Here is a 23,588-nt window from a genome sequence, read left to right as displayed (position 1 = left end):
AGAAAACATCTTAAATAAAATACTGAATCTGCCTGGCAGGAGTATGGCTCCACAGACAGTTATCTGCGTCATTTTGTTTTTCCCTGACATTAATATTTTGCAATTCACATAGTTTCCTACCACAATGTATTGTGGAGGGGATGAGGAGATAAAGGGAGCATGGTGGCAGATGAATTTTTGTCTGACCAAACAGTTTGGACATACCTTCAGGGTAGATCCACCTGGATGTTTTTATTGTGTTATATAATGACTTAAACCCCACATCACTCACAGGATCAGTTCTGAACTGTGAAACTATCTGGTGTAGGCAGTCTGTTATATGAATAGGTCATCCACAGAGCCCATGGAGTCTCCATTCTTGGAAGTTTTTGAAACCTGACCAGACAGAATCATGAGTAACCTGGTCTGAAATCAATATTGACTGTGATTTGAGCAGGAGATTGGATTAGAGATCAGCTAGTCCTTTTCAACCTGAACTGTGAGTCTGTGTCTTATTTTCTTGCAGTTGTCACATTTATTTAAAACTTGGAGCTGCCAATGATGAAAAACATCAGGTGTTCTTGAACATTTGGCAGCTTCAGCTAAGTGGTTTTTGTGAATTTCTGGAAATTTGTACTGGCTAACAAAACCTGGAGGAGTCCTCAAATAAGAATACTGGGGTAACTCCACCACTGAAGCAGGAGTGATGGTAATCCAGCAGGTTGTCTTTTGCCCATTCCAGTGTAAGGATGTTAACTTCTGTGATTCCAGATGGTAAATTATTGACATAAATTAAATGATCCAGAATATGAACAGACACTAGAAATTCAAAACATACCTTGACACTTCTCGTTTTTAACCACACTGTAGGTGGAAAGAGTTGGCCTATTACTTTTTGAGGGTGATGTTGACAGCGCTGCCATCCTTCCCTGACCTGCTTTCAGAAATGAGAGGAAATTTGACATATAAAGCCAGCATGCCCCCATTCCTGGGGTAGCAGTGCAAAGTGCCCAGTCTGCTGTGTCAGATCATCTCCACTGGCATTTCCTGCAGCTTTCAGGCATCCCGAAACTGCCTCCAGATATTTTCTATTAGGTGGCATAATGCAGATTGACTGCATTTTAGATGCACCAGCTCTCAAACCTAAATCACAAACCTATTTACCTGTGAGTAAAACACTTAAATTATGTTTTCAAATTATTAGAATTGATGTTTTCTTTTTGTGTAAACAAAATATCCTAATCCCATTTGTAAGTGGAAGAGAAGAATATGATCAGAATAGAATTTGTGTGTGGAGAATTATGTCTTTCATATGTACCCTGGTTTTCAATGAGGAAATAAATGCTGGCATTTCACTTCTCATTATGAATCAAAACATCAACTGTTACTGTTTTGTATTATTTTCTGGAGAGCATACATTACTTGGCTTCTGAAAATTAGTTGTTTGGGTTTGGCTTTTTTTCCTTGCTTGGCGTTACAGAAAACACCCTTCTTCCAAACAAGTACAATAATGCAAAATCAGCTTGAGGGAAAAGGCAATGGTGCATACAAAGATACTGCACACAGAATGTCTATCCCAAATTCTTATTGCATCCTCACAGTCATGAATAAACAAACTCTTGCAATTACTTGCAGCTAATGTTACCCTGACAACAGTGTGTATATATAACAAAATTCAGTAATCACTGCCAACAAAACCCCTAGTACAGCTAATGCTTCTGTTTGCCAGGATGAAATACTTTCATTAAGGATTAAATCAACTCCAGATCATAAGTTCTGCCTTCAACATTAGGATCTGAAGTAATTATTCATTCCAGTATATGGAGATTGGTTTGAGTTCCCTGTTTATCAAATAGTGATATGTAAAGGGAGAAGCTGTATCTCTTTTTACCAGTTAGGTATTGATAAATCACTTGGCATTGTTCTGGCTAGCACAGTCTGTCTCTGATGCTTTTTGGTGCAAGTTTCTCCTCACTCAGTTTTGCCAGTTCTGTGCGTGGTACTGATCTGCATATTTGAAGTTGAGGAACAGCAGCCTCCTGGGACAACTGCAGGAATGCAAATTGGAAATATTTTTTTGATCTAGCTTACTAAGAGATAGAAATTGTGGAATCCAATACTTAAATGCAGCAGGTCACATCCTGGTGTAAACAGGGTTTTACTTCAAAATGCCAATAAAGTATGTATCAGTTTAAATAAATTACTGGTCTGTTTCCTCCTCTGAACTGTGATATGTTCTGTAACTGCTGTTGTGGTCTCTGTGATCATTAGATTCTGCTGACAGTTTTATTTTCAAGTTATATTTACTTTTAAGGAATCTTAGATGCTTTGACAAAGACTCAGAATTTTTGCTGTTCGGGGGAAGTACTGCCAAGTTTAAAATTTTTCTGTACATTCAAATGTTCATGTTTGGTGCTTTCTAAGACAGAGACCACTGAAGCTGCAGTATTTCTGAACACCATTCTGCTAAATACTAAAAGCAAACATTAGTTAAGTGCGCAAATGGCTTGTAAAAATAGTAACTTCCTTCTAGGAGTGAATATTTCTTTTAATTTACATAGGTTAAACCAGTTTATTTTATTAACTAGTACTTTAGTTGACCAACTGAGATGGAAAAAGCAGGACCAATGTAGGACTCCTATAGATTTTATCAGAAATAGTGGTCAAGAAAATGAGGGCTGCTCATCCTTCCGTCTTCAAGGATACATTTTCTAGAAAGATGGCAGTAATGCCCTTCCCTGCAGACTCTGTTTCTTCTGTTTACTGAAGCTTAAGTATGTGCTGTGCTCAATACATAATTATTATTAATATTAAAATGCAAAACTAATCAAATTAACTTGCTTTTATACAACTTCATGCACTTCTAAACTGAATCCCAGTTTTAGTGGTGTGAAGTTTGATGACACAAGTGGGGAAATTTGTGGATTAAATAATAAAATATTTTGTCAGCAGAAGTGTGAGATATAAAGGGGGGGTTTTTGAGTGTACAAGACAGCTTGAACTTTATTAGGTTTGTGTCTCCTGGCTTTGAAAGTTGCTTGTGATCAATTTACAGCAGCAGCGCTTTTATAATTAAACCAATTATTGTATTGCCCAGAGAAGGTGCGGATGCTCCATCCCTGGAAGTGCTCAAGGTCAGGCTGGATGGGACTCTGAACCACCTGGTCTAGTGGAAGGTGTGCTTGCCCATGGTAGAGGGCTTGCAACTAGATGATCTTTAAGGTCCCTTCCAACCCAAATCATTCTGTGATTCTCTGATTTTGATATTCTTTTTACTTAGTAGAATTATTGCTAAAATTTGTTATTTATTTAAAATAAAAGTTATTATTGGGTTAGTGTCCTCCAGATATAAATACTAGATTTCATTTCCCCTTGAATTTTAGTGACAAAGCTGTTCTGCAAAATTAGTTCAATGACCAGCATTCTGTAGTAGCAAACCCATACTTAATAAGAGAACTTTCATGTTTATTTCTTGTCTGCAGTTGTGTTACGTCCATCTCTGTTCATTTGATGAGAAGGAGGTGAGAGAACCGTGCAAAACAGTTGATACCGCTGCTGATAGCTGTGGTGCTTTACTTGGACAGGTGTCTGGTTGGACTGGTATGGGTCTCTGACTGGTTTGAGGTGGTGGTGCCAGGGAAGTTCAGTGGGAATTATTTTGGGTTTGAGGTGTTAGTCTTATTGACCTTGTGGTGAGGGAAAGTGTGATTGGCATTTCTGCCCAGCTGAAACAAGGAGTTTAGCAGAAAATTTAGCAGTGGCTCTTTATATTTCATACTTTGGATAGACGAGAAACTCTCAGTGCAAGGGGTAGTTGTACTTCTGGAGGAAGCCTTTTCAGTTACAGTCTCCTAAATACAAAGAAGCAGCACGGCTGTTCTTCAGCACAGCTGTTTCTTCATTATTTTAGCAGTAAATGGGTTTTCACTGAGAGGTTTTCGGGCATTCTTGGTTAGACTTCCTAATGGAATTTTCAGTCTGCAATTCAGACTTCTGTGTCTCTGTGTGGTTGTAAGGTTTGATTTGTTTGTGTTAGCTTCTGAAATACACCATCAAGGCAGTGACCCCTCTTGTAGGAATTCTGTTTGGCTTATAATTTATTAGTTTAATCATGATGTAAGGTGAGGTAAAACAGGAGTCTGGGCTGAATTACAAGTAGCAGTTCTGTGATGTTTTATTCAGTTGCAGATAAGAAAAAGTACATGTTTCAGAAAACTTTGGTCTTTTTAGTCCAATAGTGTTTGTGATGAGTTGATGATCAGCAATCTTTTTGTGCTTAGTTTGAAGAGTAAACTGCTGCTGTGCTTGGGCAAACTCATCCCTGTGCAGTTGGCTTCCACTTGCACCACTGTTTTTCCTTATTGATCTAGTCTTCAGAATAGTGTCTTGTGACAAATGTTCTATCTAAATAGTGATCCACATGCTGTAATATGCTGGAAATAAATAAAGTATTCTGAATGGGATCTGGAGAGGAGAAGACTGATGGATTTGCAGGTATAGTGGAATTTATCCACCAAATATTTTGAGAAATGTGGGACAACCAGAACAAAGTAAGTGTAAGCTAGTTAATCACTGTACATCTTTTTAGACTGTAGCCTTTCAGTGCTTGGTCTAATTGAGATCTGGTGAATGTTGCTTAGCAGAAAAGTTCAAAGTAAAAACCTTAAATTAGCCACAGATCTTGTGGGAAATGGTTTCGCTGCTGTTGAGTAGAGACAGCTATCTCTTGAGTTTGGGTTGTCAAAGCCTTAGCTGGTACTAGCTGAAATAATAAAAAGTAAAACTGCACTCCACTTAAGAAGAGAATTAATCTAGTGCCTGTAGGGTAGGACAGATTGTCCATAGGGTTTATCAGTAATGAATGAACTTTCCTTTTCACGTGGTCCTTCACTGATTCACAAAACCCTAAAGAAAGGGGGGGAATTCATTCTGAAAGACCAGTTTACTCTATATTCTTACTAGTAGCAAGGCAGAACCATTTATGCAGTTGAACTTCTGAAAAATTTTAATTGTTAATTAAATAGTGTAATTAGCTTTTTTTCCCTCTGTAGTTTTAGTAGTTGAAAATTTGCTGTTGCTCTGGGTATGAAGTGGGTATTTATGACTTCCAGTTTATGGGTTGGCTTGTGATATTTCTCTTTTATAATTGAATTTTCTTTTTTTTTTTTTTTTTTTTTTTGTTAAACAGCAAAACCATTTACAAAATTGGTGAAGGAAATGCAACTCCATCGAGATGACTTTGAAATTATAAAAGTGATTGGAAGAGGTGCATTTGGAGAGGTAAGAGATTTTTACTTTCAGTCCTACCAATAAAACTTTCATCATTTGTGCATCTGATTTCTTGTTACAGTTGACCTGAGGAGAAAAGGTTCCCACAGATGTGCTAAAATACTTCCAAATGTGGGATATAGCTAGGTACCTAATGCAAGGTCCCTCTGGAGCAGGTTATTCAGTGTCCAGGTGTGCCATTTCTGTGACTGGCTTTCTGACTTCAGTGCAGCCAAACAAGTGTCTCTTGGATGTGTGTATGAACGGGGTGGTCCCACCTACAGCTGCCCAGCTGAATTTGGGATCTCTTCTCCCACTTGCCATATGTACTGCTCGGTGCTGCTCTAATTTAACACAGAGCCGGGCTGCTTCTATGGTAGGAGCACAGAGGCTGCTCCACCCATCTGCCTGTCTCTGTAGCAATCTGGTAATGCAGAAAGACGCATTTGGCTGCCTCAAAGGCTGTTCCCTGTCATCTTTGAAGATCAAAGGCTGCTGGATCTGTTTTTTGGACAGCAAGTTGAGTCATGCTGGGATGATAGGAACGCCTTGTGTTTTGAGGACTCGCCAGTCCCAGGACCCTGGACTAAAGCTTTACTTCTTAATATGTTTGATGAAAGTCTCATCAATCACACAAGCGTGGTAGGGCTTGCCACTGGCTAAAGCATTCACGAGCACCGGGCATAGGATACCTGAGACTTCTGGAGAACCTCAAAGACCACCTTTTCACCATTTAAGAACAGGTAACTAAAGTCATAGCTGTCAGCAAAAAAAGGTTATTTACTAGAGAATTTCTAGAAATAAAAAGCCCCTTATATTTCTTTCAGGAAATTTCTTTGAAGTAGTGCCACACTAAAGTGAAACACAGAGGCTGCCATTAGCGGCTCACTTCAGCCCGTTAGCACTCACCTGCAGCCTTTGCTGCCCGTGGCTAAGGATAAGCTTCCTGATCCCCATGTCCTGCTGTCTCCACAGAGAGCAAGACTCTCTGCCATGCCAGGCATTCCTTCTAAGCATGGTGTGCTCTGGACACCTCAGACTCTTTCATGTAGGGTTTGAATGTGGGACAGGGGTAGCACAGGGCGACCAGAAACTCAGCTAGAGAAACATCAGGACCCTACTTGACCTGGGTTCAGAAAACAACAAGGTTTCTATGTGCATATGCACTTGGTGGTGGGTGAAGTAATGACTTTGTATCCGTGTAATTTTTAGCTACTTCAGAAACTTACTTTTGAGAAAAGTGGACACCTAAGACAGAAATTAATATTTCAAGAATATCTCTTCACGTGTCCCGTCAGCTGATGATGCAGTAACATGTAATTTATATGTAATCATCATGAACAGGGCTGCTGAAGGAAGTGGAGCATTTTAATAAAATGTACAGATAAGCAATAACATCTTGCCCTGTAAGACAAAAGTTCACTTTCTAGTGGATGTTGAACTTGATGAGTGCAATATTTGTTATAAAGAAGGAAGTGTTATCTGAGAGTAATGGAAATACTGCATGAAAATCACTTATTTCATTTGAGTTATTCACTTGAATATTATTTGAACACGAACTTTAGAGAAAAAAGTTACTATAAAAAGTTTGTCAGGAAAAAGCAATAATTGGAAAAATGTTGGTTAGTCTAAGGGAGAGGACTGAGAGCTACAAGCTTAGTTCAGAAAAGAAGTCTAAGGAGGGAGGTTTATAAGTAGATAAAAGGCCTAAAGAATCAAGACAGTAGTAGGTACCTGTCTGCTTCTCTGTTAGGGTTTTGGTTCAAAGCAGTGGCACAGTTTTGAAGACAATGCCCCCACCTATTGCATAAGGATTTTACTCTCCATGAGCTGGGTTTCTTCTGGAGGAAACTAACCAGAACCTCCATTCCAGGTGTGCACCAAATGGCCTTTTGGATCCAAGGAGTGCATAAGAATCAATCACTGGGTTTGACTCTCCTGATAGCTTCAAAGCATGTTTAGTCCAGGAAATGGGGCTAGATGCAGTCTGAAACAAAATTCCTGACCTGCATACAGTATAAATGGGAAGGCTCAGCACGGGATACTTTGATGTTGTTCTGCTCTTGCTGTGCCAAATGACTTGCTATAGTGGCTGTGACCACTGATATCTAAAGAATTTTAGATTAGCGTTTTGGCAGTTTGTCTTTTGGCAGGATTAGAAAAGGTTTCTGGATCTTTTCAGAACTAGACTTGTGATTGCTTTAGTTATCAAGAATGGGAACCCTTTATAGTGACTTTCAGATGGAGTCAGTGTTGGGAATGCCTTCCCACAGTATAATATTCAAGGAAGGCCTGTTTTCCATAGTACTTGTTCTGTTCTTTTTCAAAAGATGCTTTTCTCTACTTAAGGAAGTGACCAGCTGGAAATCTCAGTACAACAGCAGATGAAGTATTTATATGCATTTCAAAAGACTTCAGCTTATATTTGGTAGGGGGTTTAGGATGACCTTTCTTAGCTGTGGATCAAAGTCGTAAGGTCCATAAAAGATACAAATTCTGGGTGAAAACTTGTGTGAATAGTGTTTGGAGTGCCAGAATCAACAATGTGTTTCATACTCTTTCATTTGGAAAAGCATGGAACTTTACAAAAGCAATTCACACATCCCATCCCCCCAGTGGAAATGAAATTTCACAGAAGTGAAATGAGAAAGTATCTTGATTTCATCCTTCTGTTAGAGCTGTGAGTGCTCACAGAGTCAGTGGTGTCAGTTACCTGTCAATATCACATCTTCTTCATCTCTTATCTAGAAAAGTTTTAGTTCATAGTTGCAGCAGCTTGAAACTTTTGATCAGTTTAAATTATACAGGAATCATTGATTTTAAATTCATTATACTTAAATTGTCCTTACCACAGAATATTTTGTGCTTTTTGCTTATGAAGGAATCCTTTGACCCTTGCGTATACCACACTGCTATAACTGCCAGATTTTATAGGTATTATAAAATTGTAATTATGTAAAGGTTGACATTCCACAATAAGAAAATGAAATATAGTTTCATGAAAGGAACTGGTGGTATCTGACTTGTATAAAACAACACTTGAGAAAACTGAATAGAGGAGCTGTGAGTAATTTTTCCATAGTACTTTCATACATACATGGGAACCATGTTGGAAATTACTTGATGGGCTTTATGTGCTAAAAATTCATTTTAAGAATTCCTATAAAATATTTGTTTAAATGTATAAAGAAATTAATCAGAATTAAACTAAACATATTCCTGTTAGAATTAAGTAGTTTAATTTAAATACTGAACAGCTAAACAAGGGAGACTTCAAAAAAGATGAAAATTACATTCCATACTTCTCAGTTTAGCTTCTTTGGATTTTTTGGAGAATGCCAGAGGCTTTATTCTTCCCAAAGAACTTTCTCATAAATCAGCAGCTTTGAAGAAATACAGTTAAAAAATAATAAAAGCATGATATTAGTTATTAGTCAGGATCAGTGGTCGATTTTTGCCAGAAAACCTGTAAGCCAAGGAAGGAAACGTGGTATTTGACCAGAGAGAGGATTGAGAGCACATGTGAGCTTTTATCCCTGTGTACGCAACTACAAAATCACTGTCTGAGGCAGATTGATATAATCACCAGAGCACATCTGTACTGGAATATCAGTACCTCTTGCTCTCTTTCTTGCTCTCTTTCTGCTTGGTTCTTTACACTTTGTCCTGCAATATGAGAACAAAACCCAGTGCACAACAACCTGAATGAAAGTTCCTGTAGCATGGCATATTGAGAAAGCAAGAGGAAAAATGTTTCTTAAATTCTCAGTATTATGCTAAGAGAGAAACAGCCTAGAGATTTCCTCTGTAACCACCTGGACTTCTCCTTTCACATAAAGGAAGCCAACCACTTTGCAGGCAGGGTGAACTGAATTGTCTGAATATCCCTTACAGCAGCATGTAAGGCTCTGACTCAGGAAGCCACTGGCTTGAGAACATGATTTATTTTTTTTTTCAGACTTTTCGTAGTTAGGAAGAAAAGTTTGAAGTGTTATTTGAGTGTGTGACAGTTAGAATAGCTTATAATTTGAAATGCTAGAAGGAGGATAAAACTACTCATGGTTCTTCCTCATCTCCTGGGCTGTATTTGCCTGGGTATATACCCAGCTGGGTGGAACATTTTCATAAGTGCCCCAGTGTTACTTTCAGTTTTTCATTTTCCGGGTCATACAGACGGGTAACTCATGTACAGAGGGAAAACTTCCACAAGGAACAAAACTAATAATAAGTGAAAAGCCCCCTGAAATAAAATCAGAAGTAAAACGGTTTTCTGTTATCTTAATTCTGGTTTCTATGAATAAAATGACTGTAGAAGTCTGTATTTATAGACAAGAAAGTATTTTGTGTAGAATGAAGTTTTTTGTGAGCTACGCGGAAAACACACAAACTGCACAGGAGTGAAAATCGCTTTTGCAAACTACACAGAAGTGAAAATACAGTCTTTAGGAGATTTTAGGAATATCAGCATAGAATGCAAAACTCTTTCAGATTTTCAAGCTTTAGAAAACCGCACCAAAACAACGAAGAAACCAAAAAGGCGATCCTCCTGTGGTTTGAAGTTTGCCTGTGCCTGACTATTCCTTTCATCTAGAAATACAGTGGACCATTACTTGAAATGAAATGATGTCCTGAGAACCTGTGCTTGGTGGGATTGTGCTTACCTGGGAAACTCAGGCCAGCCTGAGAAGTGCTTTCTTTGTGCTTGGTGTTTGGCTGCGCACGCCAAAGGAGCAGGGAGCAATTGTGCTTACAGCAGGGCGAGAGGGATAGGAAGAGGACACTGTCTATGGGGACTGCGGCTCTAAACACTTGCCTGTGCTTCTTTGCAAGGTTTATCTGTCCTCAGTAATGTGCTTGTATGTTTTTAAGGTCCCATGTCCTCGTTTTGTGTAAAAGACCATTTAGGCACACTGCTGTGGATCAGCACATTCCAGTCAAAGAGCAGTTGTTGAAGGAAAAATGCGTCAAAATGTACCTTGTTTGAGAGCTTGGATTGTATAACGTGGCTGACACCTCCTGGAAATTTGGCACCGTGGGACTGAAACAGTTGTTTTCCTTCCCTCGTTTGTTAGCAAGGATTTCTTGAATGAGCAATGCTTACTGTGGTTCCAGCAGAAGGGTGGAACTGCTTGGTCTTGCTTAGCTTTAAAATAACTAAAACTCTTAATGTGCCCCGCCTAAGTATTACTGCTCTGAATGGATTAGAAATACCTTTTCATGTAAATGCTGTTGTGTACAGACTTGATCTGTGTAGTGTTCGGTAATAATACGTCACCTCAACTTGGGATGCTTAGTCAGAGTCTCAGCCGGGATCAACAGACAGAAAAATGTGTTTCCAGGAGAAAAGAACGGCTGTGAGAGAATAAGACTGACCCTTTTGTACCACAGGTTCTGACCACTGATGTAGTTTCTAATGAGAGAGATACTGGCTATGGTTGCAGTGAGTCAGAAGTGAATATGTAAAACCTAGACTTCCCGTGGTCAGTCATGCTTGGCGGTGAGAGCTCTTTGTGCCCTTTCCACCTTGTAATCGCAGCTGTAGGGTACTGAGTTCAGTGTTTTGATGTACTTCTAGAAATTAACCTGGGGCGCAGGGAGCCTATGGACTGCAATTAAGGCTGTCTCACCTATTCAGCAGCTTTGGTGGCTGCCGTTAGGTGCCCAGCAGGGACTGTACCATCCTACATAGTAGATTAATAGAATTCCAAAGTATTGCACACCACATATGACACTTTTCATTCAACTATTCAAAGAGTCAAAGCATTCAGAATACGATGCTAAAGAAGTATTTAATTAGCTCTGCTTTTCTTTAATATGTTCTTCATGAAAGAAGAAAATTAAATCAAAGCAAGCTATTTTCTGTTGTGGAAATGGATGAAGAAAAAAGCTGCTTTGTTTTAAAAATGCTTCAAAGGAGCTGGTTGCTATCTCAGTCCTCCCCAGCTCCGTGTGTGTTTGTGTGGCAGCACCACGTAACTATGGAGACAGGCAGGTTGCAAGGAGCTGGAGAGACACACACAGTTCATTGTGGTGCTGCTGTGAGAGCAGCCATTTGTCTCTGCAAGCCCCCCGGTCCTGGGGAACAGCTTAGGTGCTCTTTGGGGCCTTTATTCTTCTGCAGAATATTTCAGGCTGGTACTTGTAAGGTATTTCTTATTTGCACAACACAAGGATATACACTATGCTCAAAAAACCATGATTTTGCTTTGGAAATCTGCACCATGGCATATGAACTCTATCAAAAGACACTGCAGTTTTTAAATTTATATGTAAAATAGACATTTAAAAACTGATAGAGCAGCCCAGACTAGTTTTTCCTCAAAGATGCAGTATTAAAACTATCAACTAATGAGCTCTATATTAAAGACTTTTTCCTATCTGAAAGTGTCAGGAGGATAAAGTAGTTCCTGCAGTGTTTTTGCAGTAGCTGGTGTGCAAGGTATCAATAGCATGAGACGGAAATAGTAGAGTAACAGTGGCATAAACAAGCTTTGACCAAAGGAAATGAATGTAATATTCAATTATAAATCTGGTAATAAGACATTATGGGTAAATTGTTTACATCTAAAATGACATTTTGTCTCCTCTCCCAGTTGAAAGGCTTGACTAAAATCTCTCCTCAAATGTCTAAAGCCTTTCCAAGTTCCCGTCAAAGGTTAATTCATGGTATTTTACACTGGTTTATCCATGTAATTTTATTGTCTATTAGACCAAGGAGATCTTTTATGATCCAGTTTTATTGATGCCCTTCCTTCCAATTTTATTTTTAGATAGACTCATAGAATGTTTTTTGTTGGAAGGGGCTTTAAAGATCATCTCGTTCCAACCCCTCTGCCATGGGCCAGGGGCACCTTTCACTAGACCATGTTGGTCAGATCCCCATCCGCCCTGGCCTTGAATAATAACAGTAATGCTTTTTCTCTCTTTTTTTTAGCAAGTAAGGCTTTTTTCTGTTCCTACAGTAACATGAGAGGCACTTTAGTTTCTTGATCACCTCAATCATCCTCTTTCACACCTGCTCCAGATGAAGTTTATTTTTCTGAGGTGTGGCTGTGTGTGGAGTTTCCAGTGATTTTGTATTGCAAGGCAGTCATGTTTACCCATCCCCAGTGGTGTGTATCTGCCTGTGAATTCCAGGCTCAGTTTGCCTTTCTTCTTAACTACCTGCCATTATGAGCTGTTTGAACAAGTACTATCACCTATACGTCTATGTTCCTCTTCAGCTGAAAACAGTTTGCAGTTTCACCTTATTCCTGTCAGTCCAGTCCTAAAAGATAAGTTTTACCTGAAAGTTTAAGGTGCCATGAACATGAATACTGTCCTAGTGAGGTTTTTTTTTCGTCTTTGCTTTGAAATTAATGCCAGCATGATTTTTAAGAAGTATTTGTTAGCGGTCTTAATTGTTTTCTGGAAAGCCAGTCTTATATTTAAATGATTTCTGCACTTTATTGCACCTTGCTTACCATTTACATAGAAGAAAATTTGTAATTTGATGCTGCTTACTGATGCTGATCATGTCACTCAAAGGGCAAAGTACAGTGGTGGGAAGTTCTGTCATGTCTGTAGAGGATGATTTGGCTCAGATTCACACCCTGTAGATTTCATTGGAACATTGGGAAAGGTGGAACTTGATCTGGGAAGGCTTTGCACAGTGCATCCCTACATGTCAGTATTGAGTAGGTTTTGAAGATCAAAATACTCCTACAAAACAGCTCAAGAAGCAAAATACTAACCCTTGCTGAAGTCTAGAAAAACTACTTTAGCTTTATTGGTTCTTTATTTTATTTTATTGCACTGCAAGTGAAACAGAGAAACAAAATATGGGAAGGACATGGATAGCAGAAACAATACGAATCTGATAGGGTGTTGTGGCTTGTGGTTACCATAGATGGATCTCAGTTATGCTTAAGCCTCACATGTCATACTCTTTTTGACATAAATGTGTCTAAAGTTGGTTGAAAGGTAGGCACTAGGATTCATTAAGTTTTCTGAAATGCTTGAGGAAACATACTTGAGCTTTATTGCAGGTTTCCTGTTGCCTCAGTCTTGAGCATGACAAGTCATAGTGATGCTAATCAAATCAGATGGTGATCAATCCGTACAGACTGGAAGGGGGTTGCAGTGGTGGGGGAACCCCTGCATCTGCAATTCTTTCTTGTCACATTTTTAAGACTTAATAAAATAGAATCACCTAAATGTCTACCAGACTACTCTGTGGTTGTTGAGCATTTGGCCCCCCTGATTCTGCATTCCAACCTGGCATTATGAAGTGCAGATTTGGAGTAAGTTTTAATTTCCTTAGTTTGACACCGGTATTAAAGGTGGTAGTTCCGGGCCAAAGGTGTGTGGATTGGTTAGCCCATGTCCCACCCGTTTGGCCAGGTAGAGAGGTATAGGAAAAAAAATCCAAGAACCGAGCAGAGCTGAATCCTCAGTTTCCAGTGGCGGAGGGTTCAGGGGCTCCCCAGCCCACCCCTCTGACTCAGTGGTCAGTAGTCACTGGGGCCCACACTGCACTGTGTGTTACTCTGGTATTAAGCATGTCTGCATTTAAATACTTTCTGAATAGGTGGCCGCAGCAGCCTGTGGCTGACTGAAAGAAGTTTTGTGTGACAATAATACTTCCTTTTTGTTAACTCTATACTAACTCTTGTTACCTTCTTTTTTTTTTAATTTGATGCTTTTCAATGTCTGTGTTATGGGAAACAGCAAATTATTGTTTTCTGTTCATCCTCTCCATGACATTCATGCTTTCCTGTGTCTCTCACAGCTGTTACCTCTTCCAGGCCTGGAATATTTTAGGTTATTTAATCTTCTTCATGAGAAGCTGTTTTATCATACCTCTGCTTGTACATTTTTTTTTTTCCTTTCATTATCCTTAACGTACTTCTTTTTTTTTTAAACTTCTAATACTATGTAAATTGTATTAGACTTGGAAATGGAGAGTGAATACCAATATTAAATCCTGGTTTGTGCATAGCATGAGCTTTTTTTCAGCCAGTAGACTTTTAAACTCTGAAGATAGAAACAATGCTTTTGTTCTTAAAGCAGGCGTTTGTAGCAGTACAAACCTGTGTCCTTTGGAATACCTCTGAACACCAATGGAATGGTTTTTCCTTATGTTTGTAGATGTGGTGGATTGGTATGTAGGATAAAAACCATCATATTTAAAACCAGACATCTTGCATGGTTAGCACAACTGCAGTATAAGTGGCCTCTGATCTGGCAAAGTGGTCAGTGTGGTTATTGTAATTGAATTTGAGGTATGCCAGAGAAGGGAGAATTAATATAAAAGTAAGAAAAAACAACTCCACTGCAACGCCTCAGAAGGAGACAAAGCATTATATGACAAAAGTAAACTTAGAAATGCTGCCACCTGATGAAGAAAGTAAAAGAAAGGTAACTTGAGGAAATGCTGAGGTATTTTATGGAAGAAATTACCTTTTCCAATAACATAACTGTATTCTTCCTTATAATAGCACTGGGTTTATCAGGGCATAATTTTATATGTGCTTCCCTGTTTCAGTTCAAACATCAGTGAAGTTTGGGTTATGCTTTTCTGTTTGTTTTCTTTTTTAAAAATCCTAATGATTTGAATTGGTTGAGCAGTCAAGTCTAGTGAGGCAAAAATTCTGTCACTTCTGTGAGATACCTTCAACAGCCTTAAGATTTTTTTCCAGAGATAAAATTCATGGCAAATTACCTAATTTGCTGTGTGGTTCAATGAATTTTTCTGCTGACATGAGAAGCTGTCCCACTCTCACCCTTATAACTAAAGCAGCAGTGTGTTTACTGGTGCCATAACTTGATAACCACTTAATGTGAAAATATGAGTCAGCTTTCTTTTTATGAACTATACTTTTTCTTCCACAGAAGACAATTACCTTCCTCCAGAAGGTTTAAATTGGTCTTTTTAAAGCAGTCTTTTCAGTTGAAAATAAATAGCACTAATATAGTTAGTGACTGGGGAATTGCTAAATAAGTCCTACAGATTTGGCATCCTTTCTTCTTTTCCTTTCTTCTTTTTCCAGGCCTGTTTCATTTGCCACTTTGTTCTAACATTTGCACAGCTCCTCAGCTGTGCCTGCGCTCTACGATTCCAGGTTCCCATCACTCCTCAGCAGTTGAGCACGCTCCACCCTTGTGATATCCTGCAGTGCTTTTGGACAGTGATGGCCTTAGATGAAGTGCAGTAGATGCCTATCTGGGTTCTGATTTGTGCACTGCATTTGTACTTGAATGGCTGAGCAGTTCTAGTGTTACGGTGTTGTGAAACTTGAACGTTGCTACACCGGGGCTCACAGAGCTACACTTGCAAATCGCATCTGCCCCAGAGCGCTGGTTCATTCCTCTGCAGTAGGTGATCCCTCCTCTGCAGCAGGTAACCTTCGTGCTGCTCTGTCCCTGTCCCTGCACTGGAGGTGTAGGCATTTCCTGAGTCACCATGTTCTGTCTGGAACAGTTTAAAAAGTGTAGTGGGTAATGTCAGCATCTTGCAGTTTCTCAAAAGCTTTTAATGCACTGTTTGACTTAGAGTGTGCCTTCAGCTGGATCAGGGTAATGACCCGATTAAGTGTATGAAGAGAGATTTTTACAATGACTTTTAACTCTGATGAGGAGAAGAGCGAGGCTGTTTACATTTAAGGCCATTACTGAGGGTCAGTTGAACAGTTTCATATGTGCCAAGGAACCTCGTGTATTTGAGACTTTCTTGTCTTGCTCATCCTTGCCCCACAGCATGAGCAGTGTCTGTGGGAGGTGTTTGTAGGCCAGGAGACACTGGGGTTGCAGTGTAGCTCTGGATATTGTACTTCACTTAGAGAAGCTGCTGCTTAGTGCTGTGCCTTTCCCAGCTGTGTCCAGGCCAGATTCCCGTGTCTTTCCTGCAGTGGTACCTTTTTTCAGAGCTGTGTGTCTGTTACATGACTGTGCTGGTGTATACAAGGTGCTGTCAGCCACTACATCACCTGGTGAGTCGAGCTTCACTCACTGAGGGGTGGAGGGCTGAGCCATGTACCTGCAGGGTGAGATGTCTGTGTAAATGTGAATATCCTGTTCTTGTGTTACCAGAGAAGCAGTAGTTTCCCTGCCCCTCACTTGGAACTTCTTTACTGGTAATGTGCAGGGTGATACTACATTTCCCTCTTCCCTCCTCAAGACTTAAGACTTTTGTAATGTTGCTCTGCTTGATGCACTATTCCAACATTTTTTCATAGTCAGCAGCTTCTTAAATCTGCTGTGGCTGAATCCTTTCTAGATAAGAGTTTTCAAGCAACAGAAGAGGCGAAGTGATGTCATTCCTTTTCACACAGCTATTCAGAGCTCTGTTGGAAGCAATGAAAGCTGGGTGGTTTTCTGCTTCTGAAATAGAGATGAGCTGAGAAGCAGTAGAAATAGCAGTAGAAATATTCAAGCAGTCCATGTATAGTCCTGTGAAAATGTTGCTGTGTTAGTCATGATGCCTGTTTTTCTTTTGCCAACTGGAGGAACTTTGTGGAAATGATGGCATTACCACAAGAAGAATTAGTTTTGGCCTTTGAGAATACAAGTCTTGGTCAAAATAAAGTCTTTGCATTCCTAAGCCTTGAAGTTTTTGTATTCTTGTTTTTTTCTTCCACTTACGGCTGTGTGCAGAGCTGCTGTTCCTAATAGATCAGTGTAAGCAAATCTAATACACAGGATGCATAGTAAAACACTGTAAGCAAAATGGTAAATAAATAAATGATTTTTTTCTTTTAAAATATCTGTATCCAGTACACAAAAGCATGCTAATTTGCAAATATCTTTCAAGTTTCTGAGACCTGAAATGTGAAAACAAATTAGTCAAATGTAGTGTATTTCTGTTGACATCAGCCTTTCTTGTTTTCTCAGGCTGCCCTTCTAAATGTTGCCCCACTGGCTGCAGGCATGACTACAAGCCCCAGTTGTTCTTGGGAAACAATGCAGCTTTACTACACATCTTCATATGAAAAGCTTCATGCTCCTCCTGTATCATCCCCCATGTACTTCATCATGAGCTGTTGACCACACATGGTGCCTCAAGCACCTAGTAGTAATGTTGGAGGAATACAGAAGGAGCAAAAACTCAGACTGCAGTTTATCGATGTATCAGTTGATCACTGATGACTCCTTAGTAACTTATTTTATGGATTTGTGAATAATAAGCTGTTTGAAAACTGTATTTCTCTGACCATGCTTTTGTGTGAGTATTGATCTCTTTAAATATTGTATTTTTCTGACTGTGCTCCTGTTACATGAAGATATCTTATTGTTTCAGGTTGCAGTTGTTAAAATGAAGTGTACAGAGCGCATTTATGCAATGAAAATTCTAAATAAATGGGAAATGCTTAAAAGGGCAGAGGTAAGTAATACGGTTTTTTAACACAGAGAATTTTTAAAATTACATTAGGAAGATTACATTGAAGCTCTTCCAGATTAGGAAGAATTATTTCATGAGCATAGGAGCTTCGTTCTTTTCTCTTTTTTTTTTTTTTTTTTTTCCTTAAGCTGTTTTAATGCAATCAAGTCTGACAGTCCCTTCCAGGCATCTGTTGTCTCAGCATTACTGTGTATTCATTTACCAGACAGTCTGCCCTAGTTCTTACCCTGAATTTATTGGCCAGATTTTTGTTTACAGTTAAGGCAAGTTAAAGACTACATGAAAGCAGAGATTGGTGCTACTGTGACATTCACAGCTGTATACAAAAATGTTATGTAAAAGGTCTTCTCTTCCATTCAGAAAGCGTGCATTAAGGAGCTTTGCATTCTACAGTTTGTAACAGGATTTATATAGCTAGTAAAACTGTAACTAAATATTTTGAAATCAGATTCAAATTGTAAAACAAAACGTGTTAAGAAGGTAAATCTGTTTAAGAAGGGGTTTTTGGCAAAAGGAGGTGTACACTGTCACAACAAATTGTGTAAATGTAAAGACAAATGGGTACTTCACACATTAGGAAAAGAATACTAAGAATACATAGTGGGAAGCAGCTTTCTAGGATAGATATTTCTAGGATACATACTCCTCCATGGTGGAGGAAAACCTTATGGCACATACGTAATATTATATAAGTTAGCAGATAAATGAGCTATATAGATTTGAAGAGAAAAGACATGTAGTGCATCAGGACTTGCAGCAGTTCTTTTAAGGGGCAAACAGCAGCAGCTTTGCTGAGGTCTGAGCTTGCTTGACCCTTCCCTGTCCCATTCTTCTGTTGCCTTCCTGACACCTCCTCCCCCCAGCCTGCCCTTCCTAGTCCCTCCCTTCCTTTCAGTGAGTCAGTGCCAGGCCTTTTCCTGTGTCAAAATCTCCTCCCTCTTGTTAAGCCCCTCTTCACCACTGCCTTTGCCTGCTTTAGTCACAGTCTGTCCATCCATCCATCCATCCATGCACTTCTTTAGAGGCAGCAGCAGCCGCTGCCACCCGGCTCTCCTTTGAGCTGTCAGGAGAATTCACACCCTGGGCTGTGCTGCATCAGCGATTCTGCATTACGCCTTTCCCTGTAAGAGGAAAATTTGGTGCCCTTTCTATGCAGATTTCAGCTGTGTTAATTCATTGGTCAGTATAGAATTATGTTAAACACAAATGTTTGCAGGGGTCTCCCAAACTCTAATGGAAATACAGCTATGCTGCCTCACTTCAGTCATTTTTAAAGTGATTTCATTAAGTGACCTAAGTAGATGCAGCTTTTGCATGTAGAGAAGACAGCTGTTTACAAATTGCATTCTAATCATGCAACTAAGTCGTCTTATCCTCTCAGGCAGGCATGAAGGATGTATAATGAGCAATAGTTTTCCCAATACAAACTTAGGAAAAGTAACAGTCAAAAAAAGTTTTATTTCTGCTGATTTTCCCCTTCTACAAAGGACAATAAAGGAACTGTCTTCTCTGCAGGACCACTTTGTATTTCCAGATCAACTTGCTTGCTTGATTTGGCTTTTCTGGATAAGCAGGATGTTACAACCTGCATATCAAGTTCATACAACATCTGGAGGTTAAAAATTTCCCAAATGTGGTAAAACCTACTAGTTTTTAAAATGAAGCCTGCAAGAATACAGTAGCCTCTTAAATGGAAAGTTCCGCTGAAAAAGCAGACTTCAAATATTTTATTAATCCACCTCATCTTTTATTATATAAAAATGTTATCATTATGAGGAGGTTAAGAAGCACGTTGTTACGCTGGTTTATGTTTGTTATGCATGACATAAAACATAGCAAGAAGTTAGCAAAATATTGCTTATTCATGTACTGGCTACAAGGAAAAAAAACCCATATGGTTGGAAGCCACTAAAAAAAGGAAAGGTTAGTGAATATCACCTGACATCCATAAATGGGTTGGAAGCAAAAATAGGCATGCCATTTATGTTGATAAGGACCATTTGTATTCGTTGTTCTCACAGCAAAATACATAGTCATTAGCGTATTACTGTTGACAGTTCCAAATAAGTCCTGACTGGCTGATTAGGTAGCCTGTCATGCTTTTTCAAGTCACATCCCAAGGCCTTTTAAGCTAGTGTAAGCAGAGAAGGAGAATTTTATGCTCTGAATTCATGATGCAGTGTTCAGCAGCATTACTGGGTTTTCAGTGTTCATAACATTCCCTCGCTATTTGAGGTTGCACAGTGAACTGGATCAAGGGACTGATGTCTTCAAAAATAAACAAACTAGTTTTCTGTGTTGGCAGCCTTCTCACTTTGTGGTGCCAGGAGAGCTGAGAAGTGCTGTGCTCTGGTGCTGTGGGAAGGGGATAGGATTACTTGGAGCTGCTGTTGCTGCCAGCCTTTTTTTGCAGAGCGCTACTTTGGCCTTGCATTCATAAACCGTTAAACCACTCAGTTGGCATTTAATTACAATTTACTTCTCTTTGCACCAGTGATTACTAATTTACATAGTGACCACAGCATGTTGTTCTTTGCTTCTTTTGATGGGAAAATAGTTGGAGATACATTTGTAAGGTGCATCAGTATATAGGAAGGTTTGGGCTTCCCAGGCACATTTCCATAGTACATTTTCTGAAACATCTGAAGAAGTGGCAACGACCAAAAAAAAAAAAAATCAGTTCTTTTCTAGAACCCAAACATTTCAATCTGTGGCTATCAAATATCCTGATAATGCATCTCTGGATTGAGAGTAATAGAAGAGTCCCAAGGTCTGTTTCATAATAGTTCTGATCCAATAAAAACATTAATATACTTTTATTGGGGAGGACTCGCTTGAAGTTTATGAAAGTTGGTTTTACGTAAAGATGCTGAGAAAACCTGTTACATAGAGCTTGCTTCTCTGAAGTTTTGTAGTGTGCCGTTTGAAGTAAAGATTATTGAAAATGAAAATGTATTATACTGGACAAAGATAAGACAGTAATAGTAAAATCTGCTTATTTCCCATAGTGTGTTAGCAGTGTCTGGAACTGGGACTGTGGTGTAATAAAAGTATACATGAAACTGTTTTCATAGAGGTCTTTATCAGAAGAATCAGACTTACTTTCCTAGAGCCATTATCTTTCTGCTACAGATGGTAGTGACAAGTTTTTATTTTCTGATTTTTAAAAATGTTTTGTAAAACAGAGATTTAGCTTTGACTTGAATTGGCTTGTGGGCTTTTTGGTGTTGAGGGGTGTTGTGTGTTGGTGTGGAGTTTTTTGGGATTTGGGTGGAGATGGGGAGGTTGGTGAGGTTTTTTCATTTGGTTTGGGTTTTTTTGGTTTGGTTTGGTTTGTTTTTTAAAGTCGCAGTCAGGATTAGAGTGAGTGAATGCCTGACTAAAACCTGCAGAGATTCCCTGGCATGTCACTTGTGTAGACTGAATTCCAATGAATAGAGACCTCTGTTCAGTAATTTGAAATAATCCCATAAAACATCCATATATATTCATCCTGTGAAAACTACTTGTTGATGTTGACAATGGCTTTTCTCCCCCTCTCTTCCTTTAGACAGCTTGCTTCCGAGAGGAGAGAAATGTCTTGGTGAATGGAGATTGTCAGTGGATTACTACATTGCACTATGCCTTTCAAGATGAGAACTATTTGGTATGTTTGATTCACCAGTAAAAAAAAGCTCTGAGTTGTGAAAGAACTTTATTTTTGGTATATTCTAAAAATATTGGTGCATCAAATCAGTCCACCTCGTGCCTTACAGCAGTGTTTCAACGTTCTTGTTTTCTCCTTGAAGCAAAACTTCAAAGGGTCTGACTGTAACTCCAGGAGAGTGAGAAAGTTGTGTAGGACTGTAGTATATAGAGATTTAGTTAAGCATCTTAAATTAACTAATCTCCCCTTGCATAAAAAATACCATCTTCAAATTTAGTATTTTGGATAAGGTTGCAATTAAGTAATCTTGATGTGTTAACTCCATGAAAGTAAGAAATATTTTTTTAAAACTTTCATAATGTCTTTTAAAGCAAAATTTTGTTTTAAATGGGCAAAAGTAATTTAAAAGGTATTTTAAAATCCTTAGGGGGAAAAAAAGAGCCTATTTTTAAAAAATATTTCTATAAAGCATGTTTTTAAATTGACAGATTGGTCACCTCAGTAATTTGAGAGACTTCAGCAAACATTTATAAAGAAAATCTGTACTCGTATGACATTTCTTTATGATTGGTTACTAGAACTGTGACATACAAGCCCTGTTTACTTTAGTCACAGAATACAGCAAGGCACTGGTTAGGAGCAAAGTCGGTTAAGCCCCAATATTCTGCAATATACTGAACCATACAGCTTCCCTGTGGCTACTTCAGGCTGGGTTTGCAAACCTGCTGTTTCTGTAACATCTGACATAGCTGAAGTGTGAAAGTTTTCACCTTCTTAACACTTTAGTAGCATGGTAGCAAGTCATTAATATAAATAAGAAAAAAATGTATTGATAAAAGGCTGCCAAAGAGTTCAGGAACTAAGCAAGAGTGAGTAAATACTCAAATGTTTCCATAGATGCTGAGACAAAACACATTACTTTGTCATGTTTGGAGTATTTTTAGACTAATGAAAATGAAAATGGAGTAGTCACATCTTAGGCCCTCATTTACAGGCTATTTCCATTGAATTGTTTGTGATAGGTCTAGATTTTCAATCTCTCACAGTTTAGTTATCTCTGGCACAGCCTCATGATTTCAAATCAGCTTGTAGTTTCAGATCCCCACAGAACCAACCTTCAGACTTGCATAAAAAGCATCTGTTTTGTATTTCCAAGTAGCTTGTAAGAATGGAGCTACCTAAGGAAAAATTGTTAGCTTTGTGAGATACCAAGCAATAGCAAAGACAGCATGGTGGTGGAATCTTTTCCCAAAGTTCCCAAAGGTGTTTAGGTATTGAAGTTTCACTTGACAGCAGAATGTAGGCATCTAATTTAAGATCCAGTATCTAAGAAGGCAACAGTTCTTCCCAGCAGCCAAAGTCAGCAGATTCCCAGCTTGCCTGAGGTCTGCTTCTGCATGTGCTGAGATGCTGCCTTCCAATTTGGTCTGTTACTCAGAAACCATCTCCTGTAAATGTCTGGTGCTCACAGATGGAGTGGATCTGCATCTCAGTCACCCTTGTAAATGATGCATGAAGAAAAGGTGAAACACATCAAGAAATCAATTCATCCAAAAATCTAGACAGAAGATTCCCTTCCTGTAACATCTAGGACTTGTCCAGAGGCTAAGAGATCTCTGTTCAATTCTCTTTGGAGCTTGAAGAAGTTTATAGCTACATTTTTCCTGATCCTGGAGAGTGCTGCCTTGTTACAGAGCCTGGGCAGATTTGGTTTACTTTTTAGCTGTGCTCTTCATCCATGGTCCTTGTAGAATGGAATACAAAGCTGAGAACAAAACAAGAACAGACAACGGAGCTTGGTTTTCCAGCCTGGTCCTCTGCAAGAGAAATTTCTAGGTTCCTCCTAGAGAAATTTCTAGTATTTCCTCCCAGTGATGTTAGTGCATTAAATCTAATGATACTTAAATGCAAAACCACACAAGCTAACCCTGAGCAGAGGGAGAGCCTTACGTCTTCCCCCACCTAGTGCTCTGCCTCCTCTGGCTGTATGATAAAGGGTTCAAAACGAGACAAAGAAAAAGTAAGATACTAACATAGAAAAGCCTTTGGAGAGTCTAAAAGTACATAGAGTTTTATTCACTCCCTTTAGTATTGACAGGGCATTTGATACTGCAGAACATTTAAGCAAGAAATACAAAACTCTATGAAATATATATGTTCTGGAGTTCATTTTCTGGTTCTGCTCTTGTAGTTTTAAAACCTTTCAAGTAAATGCACCATGCATTACTGTTTTCTAAACAGCAAATTCTTAAATGACATTCCATGAAAATGGTGTATAACTTTTTTCTGGTTCTTAAAAAGTTTTTGTAAGAGACA

General features: G+C 39.0%; 1 protein-coding gene across 8 annotated transcripts in view; it reads left to right on the top strand.

Moving 5' to 3' along the window:
* Window positions 1-23,588, top strand: part of CDC42BPB (CDC42 binding protein kinase beta) — a 91,061-nt gene that overhangs the window by 23,434 nt on the left and 44,039 nt on the right. For all 8 annotated transcript variants that reach the window (XR_010721952.1, XM_066188861.1, XM_066188860.1 and 5 more), the window contains exons 2-4: window positions 5,168-5,259; window positions 17,525-17,608; window positions 21,177-21,272. Coding sequence is in view for 7 of the 8 variants with exons in the window: in XM_066188861.1 (XP_066044958.1) it covers window positions 5,168-5,259; window positions 17,525-17,608; window positions 21,177-21,272 (272 nt within the window). In the remaining variant the exon portion in view is untranslated. The remainder of the gene's footprint in view (window positions 1-5,167; window positions 5,260-17,524; window positions 17,609-21,176; window positions 21,273-23,588) is intronic.

This window comes from Chamaea fasciata, unplaced genomic scaffold, assembly GCF_029207755.1.
Source record: "Chamaea fasciata isolate MVZ Bird 193981 ecotype frontalis unplaced genomic scaffold, bChaFas1.0.hap1 SCAF_7, whole genome shotgun sequence".
Lineage (NCBI taxonomy): Eukaryota > Metazoa > Chordata > Aves > Passeriformes > Sylviidae > Chamaea > Chamaea fasciata.
Note: the sequence above shows the minus strand (reverse complement) of the source record. Positions and strands in the feature narration are given on the sequence as shown.